The sequence below is a fragment of the Schistocerca nitens genome, chromosome 9, assembly GCF_023898315.1.
Source record: "Schistocerca nitens isolate TAMUIC-IGC-003100 chromosome 9, iqSchNite1.1, whole genome shotgun sequence".
NCBI lineage: Eukaryota > Metazoa > Arthropoda > Insecta > Orthoptera > Acrididae > Schistocerca > Schistocerca nitens.
In genome coordinates, this window is record NC_064622.1 from 34,646,350 (window position 1) to 34,674,164 (window position 27,815).

At 44.3% G+C, this 27,815-nt stretch overlaps 1 protein-coding gene across 2 annotated transcripts in view; it reads right to left on the bottom strand.

Moving 5' to 3' along the window:
• Positions 1 to 27,815, bottom strand: part of LOC126203873 (UDP-glucosyltransferase 2-like) — a 124,967-nt gene that overhangs the window by 26,144 nt on the left and 71,008 nt on the right. For both annotated transcript variants that reach the window (XM_049938252.1, XM_049938253.1), the window contains exons 3-4: positions 25,757 to 26,340; positions 7,842 to 8,064 (exon numbers count right to left, since the gene is read on the bottom strand). In XM_049938252.1, the coding sequence (XP_049794209.1) occupies positions 7,842 to 8,064; positions 25,757 to 26,340 (807 nt within the window). The remainder of the gene's footprint in view (positions 1 to 7,841; positions 8,065 to 25,756; positions 26,341 to 27,815) is intronic.

A 27,815-nucleotide genomic window follows, 5' to 3' on the forward strand; every position in this document is an offset into this window, starting at 1 on the left:
GAAGCAGTTAATTCCATAAATTATCTGGGAGTAGGCATTTGAAGTGTTTGAAAATCAAATGACCATATAAAATTAATCGTCGGTAAAGCAGATGCCAGACTGAGATGCAGTGGAAGAATCATAAGGAAATGCAGTCCGAAAACAAAGGATGTGGGTTACAGCACACGCTTTCGCCCACTGCTTGAATACTGCTCAGCAGTGTGGGATCCGTACCAGATAGGGTTGATAGAAGAGATAAGATCCAACGGAGAGCAGCGCGCTTCGTTACAGGATCATTTAGTAATCGCGAAAGTGTTACGGAGATTATAGATAAACTCCAGTGGAAGACTCTGCAGCAGAGACGCTCAGTAGCTCGGTACGGCCTTTTGTTAAAGTTTCGGCAACATACCTTCACCGAGGAGTCAAGCAGTATATTGCTCCCTCCTATGCATATCTCGCGAAGAGACCATGAGGATAAAATCAGAGAGATTAGAGCCCACACAGAGACATACCGACAATCTTTCTTTCCACGAATAATACGAGACTGGAATAGAAGGGAGAACCGATAGAGGTACTCAAGGTACTCTCCGCCACACACCGTCAGGTGGCTTGCGGAGTGTGGATGTAGACGTAGATTAAAGCAAATCGGAATACATATGCGATCTCAGAAAAATGAGGCGCATCCAGTGACACAACAGTATTTCAGTGCCTTTGAAATTGCAGAAGTTACTGTTCCACAGCGTATAAACATTTTCACAATGAACCTCTGAATCAACAACTTTTAAACGCTTCGAGCAATTTCAACATTTATTATAGAATTGCACGATAGCTGTCATCCCAGAAAGGCACTAATCTGTATCTATTTTATTTATTAACTTAAAAGATCTTCTATATCTTCTTTATTACGCAAATGTTTGTCAGAACATGGTATCCTCCACACTTAACAGCAAAAGAATTCAGTGTTGAGTACCTCACATATTGTTATACTTGCGTAGTTATTTAATGGACAGTTTACTATTTTGCCAGTAACTTTATTTAAATGTTGATTGCAATGCTATTAAAAAACTGTCTTAACTTAAAAGTGATCAATAGCATGTGCTAGTGCACATAACAGTTGAAAAGAGGACAAAACGACGCTTCTGTCATGAAGGTCTAAACAATTGTTTAAATAGTATTTAATAAAAATATCTATTCATTTACTGTGAGTGTACTTGCACAACAATACTAGCTCATTCTTCTATGAACAAACCTTTGTTTATATTTATTGCAAATGATATGAGTGTGACTGTATGTTTATAACATTTCTTTACTTAATTATTGTTGTAATATATTAGTTTAGTCCAGCTGAATCGAATGATGTCAATCTGAATCGAATGATGTCTGTTGAGCGTAAGAACGATGTATTTTTGGTGAGGTCAGCCTCTAGACGATAGGAAAGCAGACAGTAGTGGAACGCTGTGGGAGTCAAGTGGGGGCAAGGGACTTTTTCGATTGAAGAGCTCAAGGGAGTGATTCTGGACACTCTATTCTGACCGCTGGATGAAGGCAGACCTGCCCGCAGTAACGTGCGTGATTCAGTCATATAGGTGACTGATTCTAGGCGGTGGATGGCTGTTGCAGTACTCGTAACTTCTGAAGGTACTTATAGGTCGAGAGACCTGAATGTGTTCAAGAGTAAGACTCTAACTTTTTCCTCTTGTGCTACGGAAATGAGAATAGACAGAACTTGAGTTACTATTCTTTGTACTCTGTTTAATAATGTGTAAATCATCACTTTGCACTCTGAACCGTTTTGAGTTGGCGAATATTTCATGAATTGTGATTACGAAATGCATTTAATTTTCACGTATCGTTGATTATAATGCAGTTGGGGATTTTTCTACCGTTCTCATAATGCTCTCAAAGTAACATTACTGCATTTGATAGCGTATTTTCTGTCTGTATTTTAACCGAATATCGTAGGACCACTTCCCGTCTATTTGCAAAGTCCTTTCTTGAGTAAACATTATTCAACATGATTCTCTGTAGTCTACATCAATTACAGACGTTAGAATAGGACCCTTGTTATTAAATTATTCATTTAACTATTCCTTAGCAATTCCCAGCATTTTATTAACTCCTAATTTCTAGCTATTGCATAGGCTACTTGACAGTAGTATCACAGCTGCAGGTTATCATTTCCAGTGAATTAGCTACGGGGCATGATAGCAAACGTTCACGGATCGACCCCATGATTACATCGAGCTATTCTTTTTAATCAGAGCCGTGCGTAGACCAAGTACCCGAAGTATGAGTAACTGAGCACTTAAATTTTTTTGTGACTTTACAGACACTTGTAGAATGCAGCCCTCCACGGCCAGTTTTTGGGTCATTGCTGATCCACACTACGAAACGACTAACTTGTAACCCCGGCCAGGGAACCCTTATCAATTTACTGGTTACCAATCTAACGCCGGCCGGTGTGGCCGTGCGGTTAAAGGCGCTTCAGTCTGGAACCGCGTGACCGCTACGGTCGCAGGTTCGAATCCTGCCTCGGGCATGGATGTGTGTGATGTCCTTAGGTTAGTTAGGTTTAATTAGTTCTAAGTTCTAGGCGACTGATGACCTCAGAAGTTAAGTCGCATAGTGCTCAGAGCCATTTGAACCATTTTTGAACCAATCTAACGGCTCCCAGGCGCAACAAAAATTTAACTTTCAATATTTCGTTCAATTGTTAGCCGAATTTAAATTTTTAAAAGGCCCTCGTATTCTACTCATGGGATGGATCTGATGGCAGAATGGTCGCGTAATCGTTTCTTGGAAGTAAAAATAATAATGAGCGTATGGCATTGGTGGCCGGGAGACCCCTCTCGGAGGGCGGTTCGGCCGCCGCTCCACAAGTTCTTTAACGCCACTACGGCGACTTGCGAGTGAGTGAGGATGAAATGATGATGAAAGACACACAACACCCAGTCATCTCGAGGCTCCTTGGAAGTAATGCGCCCCAGCACCGTAACTATGGGGCCCATGGAATACCACGACATAGCAGCCCAAATTATTACCGAACCCACGCCATGTTTCGCTCTTGTGAGGGGAACTCGTCTAGAAATTTGAAACAGTGTGAAATTAAATACCGGGTGATCAAAAAGTCAGTATAAATTTGAAAACTGAATAAATCACGGAATAATATAGATAGAGAGGTACAAATTGACCCACATGCTTGGAATGACATGGGGTTTCATTAGAACAAAAAAAAAAAAAAAAAAAAAAAAAAAAAAAAAAAACTTTCAAAATATGTCCGACAGATGGCGCTTCATCTGATCAGAATAGCAATAATTAGCATAACAAAGTAAGACAAAGCAAAGATGATGTTCTTTACAGGAAATGCTCAATATGTCCACCATCATTCCTCAACAATAGCTGTAGTCGAGGAATAATGTTGTGAACAGCACTGTAAAGCATGTCCGGAGTTATGGTGAGGCACTGGCGTCGGATGTTGTCTTTCAGCATCCCTAGAGATGTCGGTCGATCACGATACACTTGCGACTTCAGGTAACCCCAAAGCCAATAATCGCACGGACTGAGGTCTGGGGACCTGGGAGGCCAAGCATGACGAAAGTGGCGGCTCAGCACACGATCATCACCAAACGACGCCCGCAAGAGATCTTTCACGCGTCTAGCAATATGGGGTGTTTTTTTTTTTTTTTGGTTCTAATAAAATGCCATGTCATTCCAAGCATGTGTGTCAATTTTTACCTCTCTATCTACATCATTCCGTGGTTTATTAAGTTTTCAAATTTATACTGACTTTTTGATCACCCAGTATTCCAGCTAGTCTTAAAATTCCCAGCTTCTGAAGCTCCCTTCGTGTTTAGTGAGTTTTGCAACTGCCATTCTCTTATTTTTTGTCACGGTCCACTTTAATGACCGTCCGTCACGGTCACTAACAGGCACTTTATTCCTCTTTGTAACTTAGCGGACGATGTTTTTCGATTGTCCCGGTGTGCGGAGTAAATCTTTCTATGCGGTGCTTCGGCTGCCTTGGTTAAGGACGTATCAACCACACGAGTACCAACAATTTGCCCACGTTCGAATGCACTTAGCACCGACAGAATGCGCACACAACTACACAGAACACTCTTCCGATCACGACTGACAGCCGCGCGGGATTAGCCGAGCGGTCTTTGGCGCTGCAGTCACGGACTGTGCGGCTGGTCCCGGCGGAGGTTCGAGTCCTCCCTCGGGCATGTGTGTGTGTGTTTGTCCTTAGGATAATTTAGGTAAAGTAGTGTGTAAGGTTAGGGACTGATGACCTTAGCAGTTAAGTCCCATATGATTTCACACACACACACGACTGACACTTGCAACGTATTGAAGACATTGCATAGGTTCTGTTCGTGGTCAAGGTCAACAGCGCCACGAGCAGGATTCCTTACAAGGGAACCTCCCCATCGCACCCCCCTCAGATGTAGTTATAAGTTGGCACAGTGGATAGGCCTTGAAAAACTGAACACAGATCAATCGAGAAAACAGGAAGAAGTTGTGTGGAACTATGAAAAAATAAGCAAAATATACAAACAGAGTAGTCTATGCGCAACATAGGCAACATTAAGGAGAGTACGAGAACAGGAGCGTCGTGGTCCCGTGGTTAGCGTGCGCAGCTACCGAACGATAGGTCCTTGGTCCAAGTCTTCCGTCGTGTGAAAATTTTACTTTCTTTATTCTCGCAAAGTTATGATTAGTCCGTTCGTTCATTGACGGCTCTGTTCACTGTAATTAGTTTAGTGTCTGTGTTTTGCGACCGCACCGCAAAACCGTGCGATTAGTAGACGAGAGGACGTGCCTCTCCAATGGGAACCGAAAACATTTGCTCGCAAGGTCATAGGTCAACCGATTCCTCCACAGGAAAACACGTCTGGTATATTCTATACGACACTAGTGACGGCATGTGCGTCACATGACAGGAATATGTTGTGCAGTTGGCGAATGGGTAAAAAGATTCTTCTACCTTGCCCGAGTTAGGTTTTCTTGTTTAGGTGTAGCGTCCTCATACTACGGCGCAGTTACCTCGCATCGGATGGACGGATTATAATTGTCTGAATATAAAAAATTGAAACTTTTCACTCGAGGAAAGACTTTAACCAAGGACCTTTTGATCAGCAGCTGCTCACGCTAACCACGGGACCATGGCGTTCCTGAGCTGATATGTACCTTAATGTTGCCTATCTTGCTCATGGACTACTCAGTTTGTATATTTTGCTTTTTTTTCATAGTTGCACATAACTTCTTCCTGTTTTCTCGATTGATCTGCGTTCAGTTTTTCAAGGCCTATCCACTGTGCCAACTTATAACTAAATCAGAGGGGGGTGCGATGGGGAGGTTCCCTTGTTAGTAACTACATTTATGGTCAAGCATGTATTTCTCGCCATGTTTCCGTATTTTTGTCCACCCTTTGCAGTTCAGGAGATATGACGTCATAAACATTCAGATGCGTGATAAACTAGCTTCTGCTTTAAGACGCAACGCAGATTACCCAGTTCGTATTCATGCAGTGTTTCGTAATCACAGCACTTAGACACTTTTAACGAATTTCAAGCACAATTTCAAATCTTTGCTAAAACATTTCTCGCTTACATGCTTAAATTAAATTTTTAACACTAAATCATCTGTAACCAGTCGATTGAAGCTGTTTCTTACGTGCGAGTTTGAATCTTTAAGGGATCGGAGTTTAATGGTTTTGTAATGTTCGAGTATCCTACGCACGGGAGAGTGGCGAAGGTACAGTCGTTAAACTCACAATCCTGTACTTTCGTCGCAGAAAACATGAAAAGACTAAAATATGACCCTCATACTTCCACTAACTGTGAGAATACTTAAGAGATCGTGAGCTCGCGAGAACAGTCAAAAACAAGTACCAAGAGTGTATTCCGAACCGTATAGCAAAGTAAAGACAGCATGCGATAAACTCAGCGATGTGATCAGCTTAATGCCTTAATGAATAAGCTACCTATTGTATATAAACTTCGTGAGACGTGGCGGTCATATTCCTCACTTACACTAAAGAGCCAAAGAAACTGGTACACTTGCCAGATATTGCGTAGGGCCCCCGCGAGCACGCAGAAATGCCACAACACGGCGTAGCATGTAATCGACTGAAGTAGTGCTGGAACGAAATGACACCATGGATCCTGCAGGGCTGTCCATAAATCTGTAAGAGTACGAGGGGCTAGAGATCTCTTCTGAACAGCACGTTGCAAGGCATCCCAGATATGCTCAATAACGTTCATGTCTGCGGAGTTTGGTGGCCAACAGAAGTGTTTAAACTCAGAAAAGTGTTCCTGGAGCCACTCTGTAGGAATTATTTACGTGTGGGGTGTCGTACTGTCGTGCTGGAATTGTCCAAATCCGCCGGAGTGCCCAATGGACATGACTGGATGCAGGTAATCAGTACGTGTCACCTGTCAGAGTCGTATCTAGACGTATCACGAGTCCCATATCACTCCAACGGTACACACCCCACACCACTGCAGAGCACCCACCAGATTGAACAGTTCCCTGCTAACACGCAAGGTCCATGGATTTATGAGGTTCTCTCCATACTCCTACACGTCCATTCGCTGGATACAGTTTGAAACGAGACTCGTCCGACCAGGCAACATGTTTCGTCATCAACAGTACAGTGTCGGTGTTGACGCGAACAGGCGAGGCGTAAAGCTTTGTGTCGAGCAGTCATCAAGGGTGCACGAGTAGCTCCGAAAGCCCATATCGATGACGTTTCGTTGAATGGTTCGCACGCTGCTACTTATTGATGGCCCAGCAGTGAAATCTGCAGCGATTTGCGGAAGAGTTTCACTTCTGTCACGTTGAACGAATTTCTTCGGTCGTCGTTGGTCCCGTTCTTGTAGGATCTTTTTCAGGTCTCAGCAATGTCGGAGATTTGATGTTTTACCGGATTCCTAATATTCACGGTACAGTCATGAAATGGTCGTACCGGAAAATGCCCACTTCGTCGCTGCCTCGGAGATGCCGTGTCCCATCGCTAACGCGCCGACCATAGCACCACGTTCAGACTCACTTGAATCTTGATAACCTGCGATTGTAGCAGCAGCGCTAGACACTTGTTGTCTTATATAGGCGTTGCCGACCGCAGCACCGTATTCTGCTTGTTTTACACCTATCTTTATTTGAATACACATGCCTATACCAGTTTCTATAGCCCTTTAGTGTATATTATCTTATTATATATACCATTTGATTTGTTTTAAAGTACTTATTAACTGGATAATTTCTGTACAGCAGTGTCATACATAATAACCGTGATCACTGTGGTAGTCCGTTACCCCCGCCCGTCGTACAAGATGACTTTTCTAAACGAATATACATTCCGGAACGACAAACATATTTCTCATTTTCACCCAGAATTTACCTATTGTTACTACAGCCTAACGTGCTTAGTGTAACTGAAAGTGTTTGTCGAGTTACAGATACAGGTGGTGTGGCCCTACTGACAGTCCCCGATCTCTGCCCATCTTGCAAGCCAGGACAAACACACCGATTTCAGGAAACATTTCAGGACACAAGGCAATATATATACAAGGGCGTATCATAAATTCATTATTATTATTTCATATCATTTATTTCAAGTCGTCATTTTTGAAACTGTTTTCTCTTCATTCCCGCAACTATCCTTATCCCAACGACTTCATTTATCACAAATACTGTCATTATTTAAAACTATTACTGTGCGAAAGTATCGCACGGGTGGCGTTTTCCTTTTTTCTGTTTTACGTTCTCTTAAAGCCCAGTCATTACACATATAACCGAAAATGATAAAATTTCATCTGTTTTTCTATCACGAATATAAGTTTCTCTTGCGTACTTACTGAGCAGATCATTTTGGGGAAACCATTTGTTCAGTTTTACATTCGCTGGCTGGTTGGGCATACTTTCCAGATCAAACTTCCACAGAACTTTCTGCTTCAGTTTGGAGAACACGCTGAGAATCGCCGCCTTTTGTTTCTCGGGAATGTCTGAGCTCTTGATGTTACTGCCCAAGCTGAAGAATATGACTCCATCTTTTGCGTCATCCATGAACTTCTGCAGGTCCTGGAAAGTTAAGAAATACGTTACTACGTTATTACAATTATGGATAAAATTAACGAAAAAAAGAAAATAACTACACGCCCCTTGGGTGCACTTGTTTCTGACCTTACGATTATGTGTGGCGAGATTTACAAGTTAAGTCTATGATGATCTCCTCCTTCCTCCATTTTTTTCCTGAAATTCGCAGATGCCCTCTCAGAATCATACTATACTTTTCACTGTCTACCAGAGACTGTAGTAATTGCTTCTATGACATTTTTATTGATTTTCTAATTGGTTTACTTAAGCAGAGCAGGTGGATGGGGTCAAATACAGGGAGCGTAAGACTATTTACAATTTGTATAGAAACCAGATGGCAGTTATAAGAGTCGAGGGACATGAAAGGGAAGCAGTGGTTGGGAAGGGAATGAGAAAGGGTTCTAGCCTCTCCCCGATGTCATTCAATCTGTATATTGAGCAAGCAGTAAAGGAAACAAAAGAAAATTTCAGAGTAGGTATTAAAATCCATGGAGAAGAAATAAAAACTTTGAGGTTTGCCGATGACATTGTAATTCTGTCAGAGAAAGCAAAGGACTTGGAAGAGCAGTTGAATGGAATGGACAGTGTCTTGAAAGGAGGATATAAGGTGAATATCAACAAAAGAAAAACGAGAATAATGGAATGTAGTCGAATTAAATCGGCTGATGCTGAGGGAATTAGATTAGGAAATGAGACGCTTAAAATAGTGAATTTGGGGAGCAAAATAACTGATGATGGTCGAAGTAGAGAGGATATAAAATGTAGACTGGCAATGCAAGGAAAGCGTTTGTGAATAAGAGAAATTTCTTAACATCGAGTATAGGTTTAAGTGTCAGGAAGTCCTTTCTGAAAGTATTTGTATGGAGTGTAGCCATGTATGGAAGTGAAACGTGGGCGATAAATAGTTTAGACAAGAAGAGATTAGAAGCTGTCGAAGTGTGGTGCTACAGAAGAATGCTGAAGATTAGATGGGTAGATCACATAACTAATGAGGAGGTATTGAATAGAATTGGGGAGAAGAGGAGTTTGTGGCACAACTTGACTAGAAGAACGGATCGGTTGGTAGGACATGTTCTGAGGCATCAAGCGATCACCAATTTAGTGTTGGAAGGCAGCGTGGAGGGTAAAAATCGTAGAGGGAGGCCAAGAGATGAATACAGTAAGCAGATTCAGAAGGATGTAGGCTGCAGTAGGTACTGGGAGATGAAGCTTGCACAGGATAGAGTAGCATGGAGAGCTGCATCAAACCAGTCTCTGGACTGAAGACCACAACAACAACAAGCTGAGCAGATTACACATTCGGCTCTTTCTTTTTTTGCTGCTAAAACTATTTCTAAATCACTGGAGAAATATTTTAGTTGCGTACATATTGAAATACCAATCATAAAAGTAATAATTAATACCAATAATAATAATATGACTTATGTTAGTATTTTTGCAGTAACAGCTGTGTTTGCACCAGTAGTAGCGCTTTTCCCTATGAACACTACTGGAAACAATGTATTTTTGTGTATCTAATGTTTTGGATGTATCGGCCCCGAAATTATGAAATCACTGCAATGTCGTGATATATCAGTCAAATAACAATAACAATAATCAGCCATCAGTCTGCAGCTCATAAAAAAATCGGTATCTTGCAACAGTACTAAATCAACCATAGGTACCTTACGTGAGAATCGTGCTCGGCAAAGAAGACATCCACAGCATCAGAAAAATTTTTTTGAAAACAAGCTGAATGGTGGAAATACCATCAAGGCCCAGAATGTCGGTGTCATCCCGTCATCAGATACGCTGCTTGTTCTGGACTCTCCGCAGTGCTCGACATTGCACTCAAGAAAAGAATAGAAAAGTCATGGCGAGTTATCACGCGTTGCAACTTCGCAATAATTCGGACATAGTGTGGTTAACCAGGAAATAGGTGGTAGAGAAGTTTTGGAGTTTTGTCAGTTCGGAAAAGGAAAACATGCACTAGCAGACTATGTGGAAGAAAGAGATGGACGTAGCTGTTGAAAGTACAACAAACGATGGATCAGGATCGGCGAGGACCTATACAGTCTCAGATGGACAGGTGGTGCAACAAAGCATCTCGGCGGGCACTTGAAAGCAATTTGCATTTGTGAAATGTCTACCTGCTAACTATAAGTAGATATTCTGGGATCCACCTACACCATATCTAGGCATCTCAGAAGTATCCGTTGGTGATAAAATAAGAAATCCTGGGTAGTGTTACTGTCAGGTGTATTTCGCATTTGCTTTATGCCAATTGATAATACTTATGCTAATTCTAATAATGATGATTCACGCCCTCTGAAATCGGAGGTGTAAGAAATATATCTGAACTTTAGAAGTGAATCGTTCAAGAACTGAAATTTCGATACAGGATGAAGAGAAAGTGGTTATGCTCTGGCGTGGTGCAGAGACAAACTATCTTCATGTTCAGATAAATTAGATTATCAGAATAACGAGATGGACAGCAGAAATTCTAGGAGACCAATTATTAAAACAGATCAGACAACTATTCTGCGAGAGAGAGTGAATATCAGAAATCATCATCCACCACCTGATATCAACTGCTGAATAAAGGACTCCTCTAGACCTGCCGGGCTCTGTGCATCCACGTTACACCTGCACATTTAATATTTTAATATACCCAACTTCCACTAGGTCGCTCCCTCGAGTTTTCCCTTTCAATTGTAATCCAGCAACAGTTTTGTCGACTCACATTCCATCCATCCACCTGGCTACGAGTCCCACAAAACCATCCATCATTATCGTTACAATCTCATCCACGATGCATTTGTTTGTTTTCCTCTTTTTGCAAGTAATTCCCAACAACAATCTCTCATCCGCTCGCTGAGCAACATTCGGTTTCTGACTGTTTTCACATTAAGAGTCCATGATTCATTACCGTTGAATCAAACTTGGTAATCGACGTTGTTTGCACAAAACTGCTCCATCAGAAAAATCGCTAATATCCGCAACAAGTACCCTCTGCCACACACTGTAGACTGAAGCTTTTAACATAACTGGTTAGTGGTTCTTTCTGTCACATACTGCATAATACGATACTCTCAATAAATTCATGACACTATCTAACAAAATCGAAAACGTAAATTTGAAAGGATAATTGATTCTTATATTTGTCATAAATAGAAATAATATATAAAAGCGACACAGGATTTATTTCCAATTGAATTTAAAATTGTAATCTCAACTTAAAATTACTGTCGTTACTCCTATATGCATAATATATTCTGGAGACATTGGTAAAATACGTAAAGGTCTTCATTTAACTGAAGACATTTAGATATTTCGAAAACTACACATAGTATAAAAAATATTAAAATTTCGATTTGTTTGTCTCGGAGGGGGACATCCAACGGGGGGGGGGGGACACCCCCATTGTTTATTACAGGCTACTATTCCACTGCAAAATCTACATACGTTTTGTCTGAGGCATTTTCTTCGTTTCACCATAGACGGCGCTGTAATCGGAGGAATACACAATCCTAATTTACCACGTATTAGGCAATGACTCTTCAGTGTCCAATGGTACGTGGGATCGCACCTCCATGCTGCGAGGACAGTACAGGCCAGTGTTCCTATTTCGTAACTTCTTACTGGGAACACTATTCCCAACGTTGCATTCTTCCCACATAACGAACAGGGATTTTTCGACGCGCCACCGTGGCCATGTAGCGAACTACGACGTATCATAACAGGCCGTACACTGGGACCGGAGCTCACTTATAGTGCAGACGTAGAACAGATAACGGCTCTAAGCATTACAACACTTGCGCAATGTTTATTGCGTTCACACCTACCTATCATTTGGAGAAGAGACCTGCAAGTGGACGATGGTTCAAAATGGCTCTGAGCACTATGGGACTTAACATCTGAGGTCATCAGTCCCCTAGAACTTAGAACTACTTAAACCTAACTAACCGCTACGGTCGCAGGTTCGAATCCTGCCTCGGGCATGGATGTGTGTGATGTCCTTAGGTTAGTTAGGTTTAAGTAGTTCTAAGTTCTAGGGGACTGATGACCACAGATGTTAAGTCCCATAGTGCTCAGAACCGTTTGAACCTAACTAACCTAAGGACAGCACACACATCCATGCCCGAGGCAGGATTCGAACCTGCGACCGTAGCGGTCGCGCGGTGCCAGACTGTAGCGCCTAGAACCGCTCGGCCACACCCGCCGGCTAGTGGACGATGAATGTTGCAACCATAGAAGAAAGTCCTGAAATGATCCTGATTTACCGAGACTGTAGGAGAAATATTGATTGCTGTTGCCTTGCATGTCGAGCGTTTTCCAGAGAAAGCTCGCTCTCGTTCATTCTTTAAGATTGTGAACGCCTTTGTGCCTGATGACAGCGTGCAGACTGGGAAAAGAAAATGAAACAGACATGTTACAGAAGAAGCTAATGAAGTAGATGAACAAGCGGCAGTGCACCACAGCCCACAGATAAGGGCCCAGCAATTACACGGCGATTCCAGTGTGTCCGTCGGTTGTATTGCCACAATACTGCATAGTCACAAGTATCATCCGTACCACATGACACTGCATCAAGAACTTCATGCCGCCGATTTCCATTACAGGGTAGTGTTTTGTGAATGGGCACGCCAATAAATGCAGAGGACCCTCGCGTTCTTTGCCAAAATACTATCTTCCGATGAGTCTACATTCACAAACCATGGTAGAGTTATCCGGCATAACATGCATTACTGGAGTATAGTCAGTCGCCACTGGTTACGGCAAGTTGACCATCAACGTCTTTGTTCGTTTATTGTATAGTGTGGTGTCGCGAATGGGTCGCGGATGTGAGTAGAAATGCGTAAGGTTGCATAAGATGAACCTGCAGGAAAGCAACCTAACGTCAGCCAGGGCGCTGGGAAGCAGGATAGGTTGCGTTTTTGTGGTAAGGGACACTGGAGCTATGTGACCAGCTACGACAGAACGTTCTAGAAGGACGACAGGACACGGTAGACGCGAGTGATGGCGGGGGATTGCATCAGACGAGCCTATATAAGCAGGGCCGCTGGTGTTGCTGGGAGATTCCTTCGGCAGTTGCCTCAGACGCTGGACCTGTGTTACTCTGCATTCGGGACGGGACTTACAGGGTGGCGCACGAAATGTGTTACCATTTTGTTTTTGAATATAAACTTTATTGTCAATACAATCTGAAAGGAACATATACTACAATGAAGAGCCGTCCGTGGAGATTTGTTCTAACTCAGCACATGCTCAATATGTCCACCATTTCGTTTCCTAACTTCCTTCAAACGAACATTGAAGTTAGTGATTACCCTATGGCACCTGTCTTCCGTAATTTCACTGCAAGCTTGAAGAATAAGTCTTCTGAGCTCCATTAAGTCACGTGGACGTTTCGGGAAAATTTTTTCCTTTAGGTACCCCCAAAGAAAAAAGTCACATGGATTGAGGTCTGGACTACTGGGGGGCCAATTTTGTCCGTCATTAAAGCGACCTGGAAACCTGAGTGAAATGATCCGCATGTCGAAATGCTCGTGTAAAATCTCCAACACAGTGTTTGCAGTATGTGGCCTTGCTCCATCTTGCATGAACCACTGCGCGTTGAAAGGCAAGGCAGTAGCAAGAAGCTGTGGAATGAAGCTATTGCGAAGCCTCTCCGTTCACAGTTTCTTCAAAGAAAAAGGGTCCAATAAGCTGGAAATTTCTGCACACGCTGTAATCCCCGGAGCATAATGTTGTCGTTCATGAAGCACTTGTGGATTTTCAGTGGCCCTAAAGGGTACATTTCGTTTGTTAACCACACCGTCTAAATGAAAATGCGCCTCGACTGAAAACCAAAAGATGTTGAGAGTTTCTTCCCTATCTTCCGCCCACTGAGCAAACAGTTGTGTCTGCTGTTTGTGTTCTTCAGTGAGCTTCTGCGCACAGGTCATCTTGTATGGGTACATATGGAGGTCACTTTTAAGAATGCGTTGAACGGAGCATCTGGATATTCCCAGTTGCACTCCTGCCTTTTTTCACGATTTCCCGGGACTTCTCTGTACAGCAACTCGTACCGCTTCAATATTCTCCGGCGAACAAACAGGCTTAGGCCGAGGTCGCTTCGCTTCCAATACTGTACCTTCCTGTGCAAATTTGTCGTACAACCTGTGGGTGGTTTTCTTGCAAGGGACCCATCGTGTGATAACTGTTGGAGAAAACGCCTCTAAGTCCCAAGGCTTTTCGTTTCATGAAAAAGTAACACAATTGCCGATCGTTGCTGTGTCTTCAGTCTTCCATTGTCAGCCATTGCTGCTTACTAGTCTCCTAGCGGCAGTATCGTGAATTGCACGTCATTTCGTAACTCATTTGTTTTTCCAAGCTCTGCTGGTACTGCTGTAGAGATCCCAGCGGGATATCTAATGTGCGTCGTAAATTGTGAAAGAAACAATTGGCAACACATATCGTGCGCCACCCTGTACTTTCTCGTGGCACTTAGCTGCGCAGGGTACATGCAAGACTGCACAACTTACATTCAATGTGTTTGTGCCTCTTAGGGTTCGATAGTGGTCTTATCCTACCTCGTGTTTCGACTCAGTTATTTCACCAGAACTATACGTCCTTTACCCCACCGAGTTCCCTTATCTGCAAAGAATTTCCAGCTTGTTTTCGAGCACCAGGACTTCGAGTTGGACGAGCCACCTCATTACTGGATTTAGCGTCTAGCTCCCGTACTGACCCGCTCGCAGGAAACTACAGACGCGACCCACACTTTTTGCTGCCAAGTGTGGGATTGGCACAAATCAGGCATCCCTTCTAATACACTACTGTCCATTAAAATTGATACACCACGAAGATGCCGTGCTACAGACGCGAAATTTAACCGACAGGAAGAAGATGCTGTGATATGCAAATGATTAGCTTTTCAGAGCATCCACACAAGGTTGGCGCCGGTGGCGACACCTACAACGTCCTGACATAAGGAAAGTTTCTAACCAATTTCTCATACACAAACAGCAGTTGCCTGGTGAAACGTGGTTGTGATGCCTCGTGTAAGGAGGAGGAATGCGTACCATCACGTTTCCGACTTTGATAAAGGTCGGATTGTAGCCTATCGCGATTGCGGTTTATCGTATTGTGACATTGCTGCTCGCGTTGGTCGAGTTCCAATGACTGTTAGCAGCATATGGAATCGATGGGTTCAGGAGGATAATACGGAACGCCCTGCTGGATCCCAACGGCCTCGTATTACTAGCAGTCGAGATGACAGGCATCTTATCCGCATGGCTGTAACGGATCGTGCAGCCACGTCTCGATCCCTGAATCAACAGATGGGCGTTTGCAAGACAACAACCATCTGCACGAACAGTTCGACGACGTTTGCAGCAGCATGGACTATCAGCTCGGAGACCATGGCTGCGGTTACCCTTGACGCTTCATCACAGACAGGAGCGCCTGCGATGGTGTACTCAACGACGAACCTGGGTGCACGAATAGCAAAACGTCATTTTTTCGGATGAATCCAGGTTCTGTTTACAGCATCATGATGGTCGCATCCGTGTTTGGCGACATCGCGGTGAACGCGCATTGGAAGCGTGTATTCGTCATCGCCATACTGGCGTATCACCCGGCGTGATGGTATGGGGTGCCATTGGTTACACGTCCCGGTCACCTCTTGTTCGCATTGACGGCACTTTGAACAGTGGACGTTACATTTCAGATGTGTTACCACCCGTGGCTCTACCCTTCATTGGATCCCTACGAAACTACATTTCAGCAGGATAATGGACGACCGCATGTTGCAGGTCCTGTACGGGCCTTTCTGGATACAGAAAATGTTCGACTGCTGCCCTGGGCAGCACATTCTCCAGATGTCTCACCCACTGAAAACGTCTGGTCAATGGTGGGCGAGAAACTGTCTTGTCACAATACGCCAGTCACTACTCTTGATGAACTGTGGTATCTTGTTGAAGCTGCATGGTCATCTGTACCTGTACACGCCATCCAAGCTCTGTTTGACTCAATGCCCAGGCGTATTGAGGCCGTAATTACGGTCAGAGGTGGTTGTTCTGGGTACTGATTTCTCAGGATCTATGCACCCAAATAGCGTGAAAATGTAATCATATGTCAGTTCTAGTGTAATATATTTGTCCAATGAATACCCGTTTATCATCTGCATTCCTTCTTGGTGTAGCAATTTTAATGGCCAGTAGTGTAGGTGTTGGCTAATTGTGGAAGCCTTAGCCTTACTGTTCCTAACACACAGTACCGGCGTTAGCCAAGCCACGGATTTGAGGATTAGGTGTAGGGCGACTTTAACTTTTGACAGTACTCAGCCCGAAGTCAGGAAAAGACTGACTGCTTTGAGCAATCAAACTGAGACGAGGTGCGTACTGAGGAGAAGAAAGAAGAAGTCGACTTTGACGGGTTGGGAGGGTCCGTCACAGCCCGGGTTCGACACCCGGGAAGCGGTCGCCGGCGAGGCGTAAACGGCACGCAGCTCCAGAGATGGGAGTGGCGTTATGGGTCTTTGGGAGGGCCGCAGAGGCCCGTCAGCTGCTGGAAGCTGATAACGAGGTGCGTGGCTGACGAGCGAGGCAGGCGGCCAAGGAGGCGTGGCAGCGAGCCGACGCGAGCAACGAGAAGAGGCGCACGAATCAGCGCAGACCACAGAGACACTTAATAAGATAAGACAAATCTTGTTGGTGCAAAATGCCACAGTCAGGGCAGGCAGAATCAAGCAGTAATAAGACTGCGCAACACATTAGTTTGAGTCATGCGTTAAAGATCTTGCCTTATCCTTTTGATGGTAATAGGTATTCTCTACAGACGAATGGAAAAACTGGTAGAAGCTGACCTTCGGGAAGATCAGTTTGGATTCCGTAGAAATATTGAAACACGTGAGGCAATACTGACCCTACGACTTATCTTAGAAGCTAGACTAAGGAAAGGGAAACCTACGTTTCTAGCATTTGTAGACTTAGAGAAAGCTTTTGACAGTGTTGACTGGAATACTCTCTTTCAAATTCTGAAGGTGGCAGGGGTAAAATACAGGGAGTGAAAGGCTATTTACAATTTGTACAGAAACGAGATGGCAGTTATAAGAGTCGAGGGGCACGAAAGAGAAGCAGTGGTTGGGAAGGGAGTGAGACAGGGTTGTAGCCTCTCCCCGATGTTATTCAATCTGTATATTGAGCAAGCAGTAAAGGAAACGAAAGAAAAATTCGGAGTAGGTATTAAAATCCATGGAGAAGAAATAAAAACTTTGAGGTTCGCCGATGACATTGTAATTCTGTCAGAGACAGCAAAGGACTTGGAAGAGCAGTTGAACGGAATGGACAGGGTCTTGAAAGGAGGATATAAGATGAACATCAACAAAAGCAAAACGAGGATAATGGAATGTAGTCGAATTAAGTCGGATGATGCTGAGGGAATTAGATTAGGAAATGAGACACTTAAAGTAGTAAAGGAGTTTTGCTATTTGGGGAGCAAAATAACTGATGATGGTCGAAGGAGAGAGGATATAAAATGTAGACTGGCAATGGCAAGGAAAGCGTTTCTGAAGAAGAGAAATTTGTTAACATCGAGTATAGATTTAAGTGTCAGGAAGTCGTTTCTGAAAGTATTTGTATTGAGCGTAGCCATGTATGGAAGTGAAACATGGACGATAACTAATTTGGACAAGACGAGAATAGAAGCTTTCGAAATGTGGTGCTACAGAAGAATGCTGAAGATTAGATGGGTAGATCACATAACTAATGAGGAGGTATTGAATAGAATTGGGGAGGAGTTTGTGGCACTACTTGACTAGAGGAAGGGATCGGTTGGTAGGACATGTTCTGAGGCATCAAGGGATCACCAGTTTAGTATTGGACGGCAGCGTGGAGGGTAAAAATCGTAGAGGGAGACCAAGAGATGAGTACACTAAACAGATTCAGAAGGATGTAGGTTGCAGTAGGTACTGAGAGATGAAGAAGCTTGCACAGGATAGAGTAGCATGGAGAGCTGCATCAAACCAGTCTCAGGACTGAAGACCACAACAACAACACAAATTTCAGCTGAACGTGTTTCTAGACAACTATAATAGTGCGTTTGAGTTAGTGGCTCCGGAACAACACGGTGTGTTACTGAAGTTTGTTAAGGCGCGCGTAGTGGGTGCGGCTAGAAGTAAATTATTAGATAGAGACTTGACAACCACTTGGTCCGTTGTACGTGCTACACTTGTTGAAAATTACGCTTGTAAACGCACGTTGGATTACTTTGCTTGTAAACTGGTCGTCAGGAAAGAGGTGAAGGCATTGCACAGTGGGGTTCACGTATTGACGCGTTACAACGTCATTTTAGAGAAGCCATTCGAGGTGTGGTGACATAGGCTGAATTGGCTGGGAGTAATGCGCTAGTGTTGAAGTTAGGAAGAGCAGTGTTCATACAGGGACTCTATGACGACAGAATCAAAACACTAGTGAGGGCTAGAGGAGAGTCCGTGACACTCTCTGAAGCCGTTGACATTGCTGCTACGGAGAAAAGCGCGATAGCATCGGCTAAAGAGGAGCCGACCGTGAGAAATATGGTTAGAACACCAAGGATGGACAAGGCTAAAAGTCTAACGGGTTATAAATGTGGAAAGCCAGGGCACATGGCGAGAGACTGTCCTGCACACAGACGTGTACGAGTTTTCGACAAAGACGCGGATAGAAAGCGTCGGGAACAGAAAGAAAATACACACAGGCTAGCGAACTTTGAACAGGAAAGGGCGGACAGGCTAGCGGAGATAAATAGAGAATTTAAGAGGCACTGTAGAGAAATAGAGAGTTTGACACCGGCTAAGTGTACTCAGTGTACTCAGAAGCTAAACGATGTCAAAGTTAGCGTAAGGAGGGTTATGCGTGAAGCGTTCAGTGAATTCGGAAGTAAAATTCTATGTACCGACTTGACAGAAAATCCTAGGAAGTTCTGGTCTTACGTTAAATCAGTAAGGGGCTCGAAACATATCCAGACACTCCTGGATGATGATGGCATTGAAACAGAGGATGACACGCGTAAAGCTGAAATACTAAACACCTATTCCCAAAGCTGTTTCACAGAGAAGGACCGCACTGCAGTTCCTTCTGTAAATCCTCGCACAAACGAAAAAGTGGCTGACATCGAAATAAATATCCAAGGAATAGAAAAGCAACTGGAATCACTCAACAGAGGAAAGTCCACTGGACCTGACGGGATACCAATTCCATTCTACACAGAGTAAGCGAAAGAACGTGCCTCCCTTCTAACAGCCGTGTACTGCAAGTCTCTAGAGGAACGGAAGGTTCCAAATGATTGGAAAAGAGCACAGGTAGTCCCAGTCTTTAAGAAGGGTCGTCGAGCGGATGCGCAAAACTATAGACCTATATCTCTGACGTCGATCTGTTGTAGAATTTTAGAACATGTTTTTTGCTCGCATATGATGTCGTTTTTGGAAACCCAGAATCTACTCTGTAGGAATCAACATGGATTCCGGAAACAGCGATCGCGTGAGACCCAACTCGCTTGATTTGTTCATGAGACCCAGTAAATATTAGATACAGGCTCCCAGGTAGATGCCATTTTCCTTGACTTCCGGAAGGCGTTCGTTCCGCACTGTCGCCTGATAAACAAAGTACGAGCCTACGGAATATCAGGCCAGCTGTGTGGCTGGATTGGAGAGTTTTTAGCAAACAGAACACAGCATGTTGTTATTAATGGAGAGACGTCTACAGACGTTAAAGTAACCTCTGGCGTGCCACAGGGAATGTTATGGGACGATTACTTTTCACAATATGTATAAATGACCTAGTAGATAGTGTCGGAAGTTCCATGCGGCTTTTCGTGGATGATGCTGTAGTATACAGAGAAGTTGCAGCATTAGAAAATTGTAGCGAAATGCAGGAAGATCTGCAGCGGATAGGCAATTGATGCAGGGAGTGGCAACTGACCCTTAACATAGACAAATGTAATGTAATGCGAATACATAGAAAGAAGGATCCTTTATTGTATGATTATATGATAGCGCAACAAACACTGGTAGCAGTTACTTCTGTAAAATATCTGGGAGTATGCGTGCGGAACGATTTGAAGTGGAATGATCATATAAAATTAATTGTTGGTAAGGCGGATACCAGGTTGAGATTCATTGGGAGAGTCCTTAGAAAATGTAGTCCATCAACAAAGGAGGTGGCTTACAAAACACTCGTTCGACCTATACTTATTGCTCGTCAGTGTGGGATCCGTACCAGATCGGATTGACGGAGGAGTTAGAGAAGATCCAAAGAAGAGAGGCGCGTTTGGTCACATGGTTATTTGGTAACCGTGATAGCGTTACGGAGATGTTTAGCAAACTCAAGTGGCAGAGTCTGCAAGAGAGGCGCTCTGCATCGTGGTGTAGCTTGCTGTTCAGGTTTCGAGAGAGTGCGTTTCTGGATGAGGTATCGAATATATTGCTTCCCCCTACTTATACCTCCCGAGGAAATCACGAATGTAAAATTAGAGAGATTCGAGCGCGCACGGAGGCTTTCAGACAGTCGTTCTTCCCGCGAACCATACGCGACTGGAACAGAAAAGGGAGGTAATGACAGTGGCACGTTAAGTGCCCTCCGCCACACACCGTTGGGTGGCTTGCGGAGTATAAATGTAGATGTAGATGTAGATGTAGTGTAATTTGTCAGGGCACAAAGCACCATGTACATATTCAAGTGATGTAATATGTTTTATATGCAGCCATAGAGGACATTATGCAAGACAGTGTAACGAATGCCCATAGTTGGCGAAACGAAAGAATAAGAGGCCAGTAAACTGGGAGGAAGCTCAATGAGGCAGTTGCATTGCGCCACATCCAGTAAGGTGTTTACAGTAGACTGCACAAATAGAAACGATTTTATAGAACCAGGGTGTACAACAGGAAAAAGAAATCAAATGAAGTTTTTAATAGATAGTGTGGCACAAATAAGTTTAGTAAAAAAGGAAAGTTTATGGAACATCGGGAAATGTAACCCAAGAGAAGGTATTAGGATAAGGGGGATCGCTAATACCGTAGCAAAGAGTTGGAATTGCAGACTGCAAGGGATCTGCTTGTAAAACATACAGTTCATGTTATAGGGACAGAGGTATATTACCGTTTGAAGGTCTGCTAGGGAGAGATTTCGTAACAAGACAGAATTCCGTGATAGATCATGGAGCAAAATGTGTATGGATTCGTGGGAGGCGAATTGAGTTAAGAACGGCACGGGAACGTCAGTCTACAGTGAGGGCATCCTGTAGAAACAATTGTAATGGTAGCGTGGTAGGAGCCGCGGAAAAGAGAAGTACTTGTTCGGTTGCGGTCGGATCCGCGAAACCGAGAAAAGTCAGATCGAACACGGTCGGAGCCGGTTCGATGGCGGCGGTAGCCGTGAGGGATAGCTATTCTAGTGAGGAGGCGGTTGGAGCCGCCAAGAAAAAGTGTAAATGTTCGTTTGCGGTCGGAACCGTGAAACGAAGTAAACATGTAACGAAGGCAGTTGGAGCTGGTTCGATAGCGGTTGGAGCCACAACAGAAATAAAAGACACGTCGAACGCGGTTGGGACCGGTTCGATGGCAGTAGAATCTGCAAAACAGTGCGAAAATATGGTTACGGTTGGTGCCGTGACACAGAGGTTAAGTAAGTGCGGACGGGAAACCGCAAGAGCGAAACAAAAGACGTAAAGAATAGTAATGGGCCATAGAGAAGAGAGAATTCTTAGAATCGAAGTCGATGCAAGGAATGAATCAGAGGTGATTATTCCTAAACAGGAAATAAATCCTGGAGTTTATGTACCAGAAGCGCTGGTGCGAGTTAAGGAGGGCACTTGTGTAACAAGTGTACTAAGCACAACGGATTAGAGAATATCTGTGAAGTGTCCGGTATTAGTGACAGAGAAAGTGACACCCGAGGAGATGTATGAGGTATGGCAAGTGAAGACAGGAAAGCCTGAAGTGAAGTCACGGGCTAGGGGTTGAATATAAAATCTAACTCCAACACTTGGAGCAATATTAACCAAATTTGGTATTCATTTGGATCAGCCTCTACGAAAAACTGTTGTGGAGGTAAAAAGCCCCTCGCAGTACAGGGAGTACAAGGGGGGTGACGTGTGAAAGTAACAGAAAACGAACTGTATCAGTGTGGAGGCTGCAGCTTCCCGGTTTCATTGGGCTGACTGGCGACGGTCCGCGGCGACATTTCGCTCCTGAGAGAGCGGCCAGGCGTGGGAAGAGAGTGACATGTAAAGGCGAGGGGTAAGAGTTGACACTGGAGTCACATCTACTATTTTTCAGGTCATTATGGTATGTGGTGACAATGCCGACGGTATTTTTCCCCTAGGAGGTGAAAGGAATGGGATGGAAAGAGTGTCGCATCCATAATTTTCTGGGTCATTATGGTGTTTCGTTACGATTCTGATGGAATTTCTTCCGTAGGAGTGTGAAAGAATAAAAGAGTAATAAGAAATCAACGATTAATAAATCAATAACCAATAAATAAATTAAAGACTACTCTTACTGACGATTGCAAAGTTTTTGGGTTCGTAGTTTTTAATATTTCAACGTATTTCTAAAAGATACAACTTTATAATTTCTAGTGGTCAAAATAAATGTTAGATATTGCCGAAACTTTAATATTGAACTTTGTGGTCCAGAAATACGTTATGATATCAATACACTGGTTTGTTTGTAATGTAAACAGTCCTCCGCGCGGGTTAGCCGTGCGATCCGAGGCGTCTTGTCACGGTTCGCGCGGCAGTTTGGTCCCATACTAACTTACCACTACCGTAAATAGTCCACGATTATACTGGGAGGGGGCACCACATGCAGTCTATGGAAACTGAGTGACCTGCGAGCATTGGAGTACATGTGTTGTGTGTGACATTGTGAGAGCTGCATTGATGGTTGGGACAACAATAATGTACGATAAGATGGTTCAAATGGCTCTGAGCGCTATGGGACTCAACTGCTGTGGTTATCAGTCCCCTAGAACTTAGAACTACTTAAACCTAACTAACCTAAGGACATCACACACATCCATGCCCGAGGCAGGATTCGAACCTGCGACCGTAGCAGTCCCACGGTTCCGGACTGCGCGCCTAGAACCGCGAGACCACCGCGGCCGGCGTACGATAAGAAACACCATACAGTCACTCTAATGAAGCAGAGAATGAGAACTATGGATGTTGCAGCAAATGCCTCTGCGAGTCAAAGCATAGTCTCTAGAATGTTGAACAAATTTCTAGTGAGAGGGACAATTGAGGATCGTCACAGAGGCGGCTGCGGAAGAAAAACGACAGGTGTGTTGAACCGATATCTGCGTGTAACAGCAAGGAGAAACCCTCAACACACCACTACACGTCTACAGCAGCAATCCGAACTGCTACACCAGTGCAGGTGTCGACACAAACGATACGAAATACGCTGCATGAGCAGGCATTACGTGCCACAAGGTCTCTCGAGGCTCTTCCTCTAAATCGAACTGGAAGAGGGAATCGTGTCGCATGGGCACGAAACCGCTCTTGGTAGACTACGCTCTTTTCTGATGAGATCTGTATGAGTCTCCACCCTGACTACATTGATATATGTGTGTGAGGACGTAGTCCATCACCCTTACCAAGGCGGTTCAGTGATGTTTTGAAGTGGGATCACGTATGGCCGCCGGCCGAAGTGGCCGCGCGGTTCTGGCGCTGCAGTCTGGAACCGCGAGACCGCTACGGTCGCAGGTTCGAATCCTGCCTCGGGCATGGATGTGTGTGCTGTCCTTAGGTTAGTTAGGTTTAACTAGTTCTAAGTTCTAGGGGACTAATGACCTCAGCAGTTGAGTCCCATAGTGCTCAGAGCCAGCCACGTATGGCCGTAGGGCACCCGTTCTGCTCATACATGGGAGGACGATTGGTGTGAAGCATCGGGACGACATCCTTGCATGCATTGTCACTCCCTTTGGGGAAAATATTACAGTGGTATTCACAATGATGGTTTACAATGCACGCTCCCATCGTCGCATTCTTGTGAACACCTTCCTAGTGGAGCAGAGAATTAGTCAGGTGGAATGACCTCCACATTATCCTGATCTCAACTGCATTGACAAAGCATGGGATATTCTAAGACCATTTTTGAATTGTCCTGCTCACCAGAGGCCTTACAGGGCACCACAGAGGCCACTGGGGAGGAATGTGACAATATCCCACAGGTTTATCTGGACAATTTGGTAAAGAATATGCCCAACCATATTCAAAAGTGTCTCCAATTATGAGGAGGGCCAGATGATTTCAATCAACATGTTATGCAAGATGACAGTGAGCAGAAACTGTAATGTTTGCAGTGGAAAATTTTGTACGTTTTCCTTTTCTTTACTTTTTTGTTTGTTTGAGTTTATCTTCTTCATTTTTGTTTTCGTAGAAATGGGGACCATTCCTGATGGAACATGGTTTTGTTTCCTGTCATGTCCAGTATTGTCAGTAAACCTTTATGTTACGTTTATTTTGACTACTGCACTTAAAAAATGGTTCAAATGGCTCTGAGCACTATGAGACTTAACATCTGAGGTCATCAGTCCCCTAGAACTTAGAACTACTTAAACCTAACTAACCTAAGGACATCACACACATCCATGCCCGAGGCAGGATTCGAACCTGCAACCGTAGCATTCGCGCGGTTCCGGACTGATGCGCCTAGAACCGCTCGTCCACCGCAGCTGGCCTGCACTTAAAATACATGCACGTAAGATACGTTCATTTTTACAGTATAGGCTGATTTCATTCCTTTATTTGTCTGATGTAAATGAGGATAAAGAAATAACTGGCCAAAGCCGGGTATTAAAGGCTGTTTTGTATGTGAATTTCTCGCTGTAGTTTAGAGCCTTCCATTGTAGTGAGTTACTTGTTTGAATACGCCGTTTCTACTCTCTTTTTTCATTAAAATCACATGAATTATGCGTGTAGCGACTCACGCCACAGACCTCGAGTCAGAAAATGAAAAGCAAAGTAAATAAAATACCGGGTCATCAAAAAGTCAGTATAAATTTGAAAACTTAATTAACCACGGAACAATGTAGATAGAGCGGTAAAAATTTACACGCATGCTTGGAATGGCATGGGGTTTTATTAGAACAAAAAAAAAAAAAAAAAACAAATAAAAAACGAAGTACAGCTAGACGCGTGAAAGATCTCTTGCGGGCATCGTTTGGTGATGATCGTGTGCTCAGCCGCCACTTTCGTCGTGCTTGGCTTCCCAGGTCCCCAGACCTCAGTCCATGCGATTATTGGCTTTGGGGTTACCTGAAGTCGCAAGTGTATCGTGATCGACCGACATCTTTAGGGATGCTGAAAGACAACATCCGACGCCAGTGCCTCACCATTAACTCCGGACATGATTTACAGTGCTGTTCACAACATTATACCTCGACTACAGCTATTGTTGAGGAATGATGGTGGATATATTGAGCATTTCCTGTAAAGAACGTCATCTTTGCTTTGTCTTACTTTGTTATGCTAATTATTGCTATTCTGATCAGATGAAGCGCCATCTGTCCGACATTTTTTAACGTTTGTACTTTTTCTTTTGTTCTAATAAAAACCCATGTTATTCCAAGCATGTGTGTCAATTTGTACCTCTCTATCTACGTTATTCCGTGATTTATTCAGTTTTCAAATTTATACTGACTTTTTGATCACCCGGTATTTTCCCGCTTACCTGTGGTAGCTTCTTCGGAGGCTTGATGTGCATGCCTCCAACCTCTATTATGTTCGGCACCAGAGGCCGGGGGTAATAGAAGCTGACGTGAGTGTTCACCAGCAGGAGTGACGTGTTGCGCTCCAGGTCTGCCAGGGACGGCATTTCGGGGTCACTGAAATGCTGGCGAACCATGGAGTCCAGCGACGGGAGGTAATAGAACTGCCGGTAGAACCTGAGGAAGTTGCCGAACAGCGAGTTGTGCATGCGCTGCAGGAAGCTCATGCCGGTGCTGAGGGGTAGCATGGGCTCCGGCAGGTAGGCGTGCGGGAACGGGTTGCCCACCATGTCGGTCATCCAGCTGAGCCCACCGCCCAGCGCCACCGCCCCCACCACGGGCACGCGGTACTTGTGGGCGAACGCCAGGTAGCAGTCGTTCGAGAACACCTCTACCAGGAGCAGGTCGAACTTCCTGTCGCCAGATGTCACCAGCTGCTTCACGCCCTCCGTCTCCATCATGGCGGCGCACAGCCGCTTCCCCACCCCTGACACCATCAGCGCTTCGATCACCGCCCCTGCGTCGCCGACCTCGAAGAAATTTGGAGCTGTAAGGAACAAGAAATACTCTTAAGTTGCTTATACCCCAGTGCAATTGTGTTATTTTAACCCCACAATTAAAGTATAAAATCCTAAATAGTTAATCTACTAAGTTGCGCCATTGATCCTCTTCTCGGGCTTACAGCTCGATCTTCAAGCCAAGTCGACAAAATATATCGACAGCCAGGTGGACCATCGAAGTATTGTGTCAACTTGATTTGATGTGACTACCTGAGAGGAGTGTCACAAGTTATTATATCAGGGAAGTTTACAAAGTCACATGTTCCGCTATCATTTAATTTTCGTAATATACAGGGTTATTACAGATGATTGAAGCGATTTCACAGCTCTACAATAACTTTATTATTTGAGATATTTTCACAATGCTTCGGACACACATACAAAAACTCAAACAGTTTTTTTAGGCATTCACAAATGTTCGATATGTGCCCCTTTAGTGATTCGACAGACATCAAGCCGATAAGTTCCTCCCACACTCGGCGCAGCATGTCCCCATCAATGAGTTCGAAAGCATCGTTGATGCGAGCTCGCAGTTCTGGCACGTTTCTTGGTAGAGGAGGTTTAAACACTGAATCTTTCACATAACCCCACAGAAAGATATCGCATGGGGTTAAGTCGGGAGAGCGTGGAGGCCATGACATGAATTGCTGATCATGATCTCCACCACGACCGATCCATCGGTTTTCCAATCTCCTGTTTAAGAAATGCCGAACGTCATGATGGAAGTGCGGTGGAGCACCATCCTGTTGAAAGATGAAGTCGGCGCTGTCGGTCTCCAGTTCTGGCATGAGCCAATTTTCCGCGGGCTACGCGTGAAACTTGCCCGCACGCGTTCAACCGTTTCTTCGCTCACTGCAGGCCGACCCGTTCATTTCCCCTTACAGAGGCATCCAGAAGCTTTAAACTGCGCATATCATCGCCGAATGGAGTTAGCAGTTGGTGGATCTTTGTTGAACTTCCTCCTGAAGTGTCGTTGCACTGTTATGACTGACTTATGTGAGTGCATTTCAAGCACGACATACGCTTTCTCGGCTCCTGTCGCCATTTTGTCTCACTGCGCTCTCGAGCGCTCTGGCGGCAGAAACCTAAAGTGCGGCTTCAGCCGAACAAAACTTTATGAGTTTTTCTACGTATCTGTAGTGTGTCGTGACCATATGTCAATGAATGGAGCTACAGTGAATTTATGAAATCGCTTCAATCATTTGTAATAGCCCTGTATTGTAGTTGCTCCGCATTGGGTGACAAATTATATTGTGGTGGCCTCGCTGTGGGAGTCAATTAATGTAGTGACACTTGTAAGGCTACAAATATCGATACCACAATCACGTATCGAGTCTTACCCTTTGTCACCTCTGCTTAACTGGAGACCACAAGTAGCGTGGGGGATGCAGACAGGGTCCATAGTTTGTTTGAAAGACCAGCTCCTCAAACGAAGAAGTGCGAGCCAGCAACACTGGTGCGA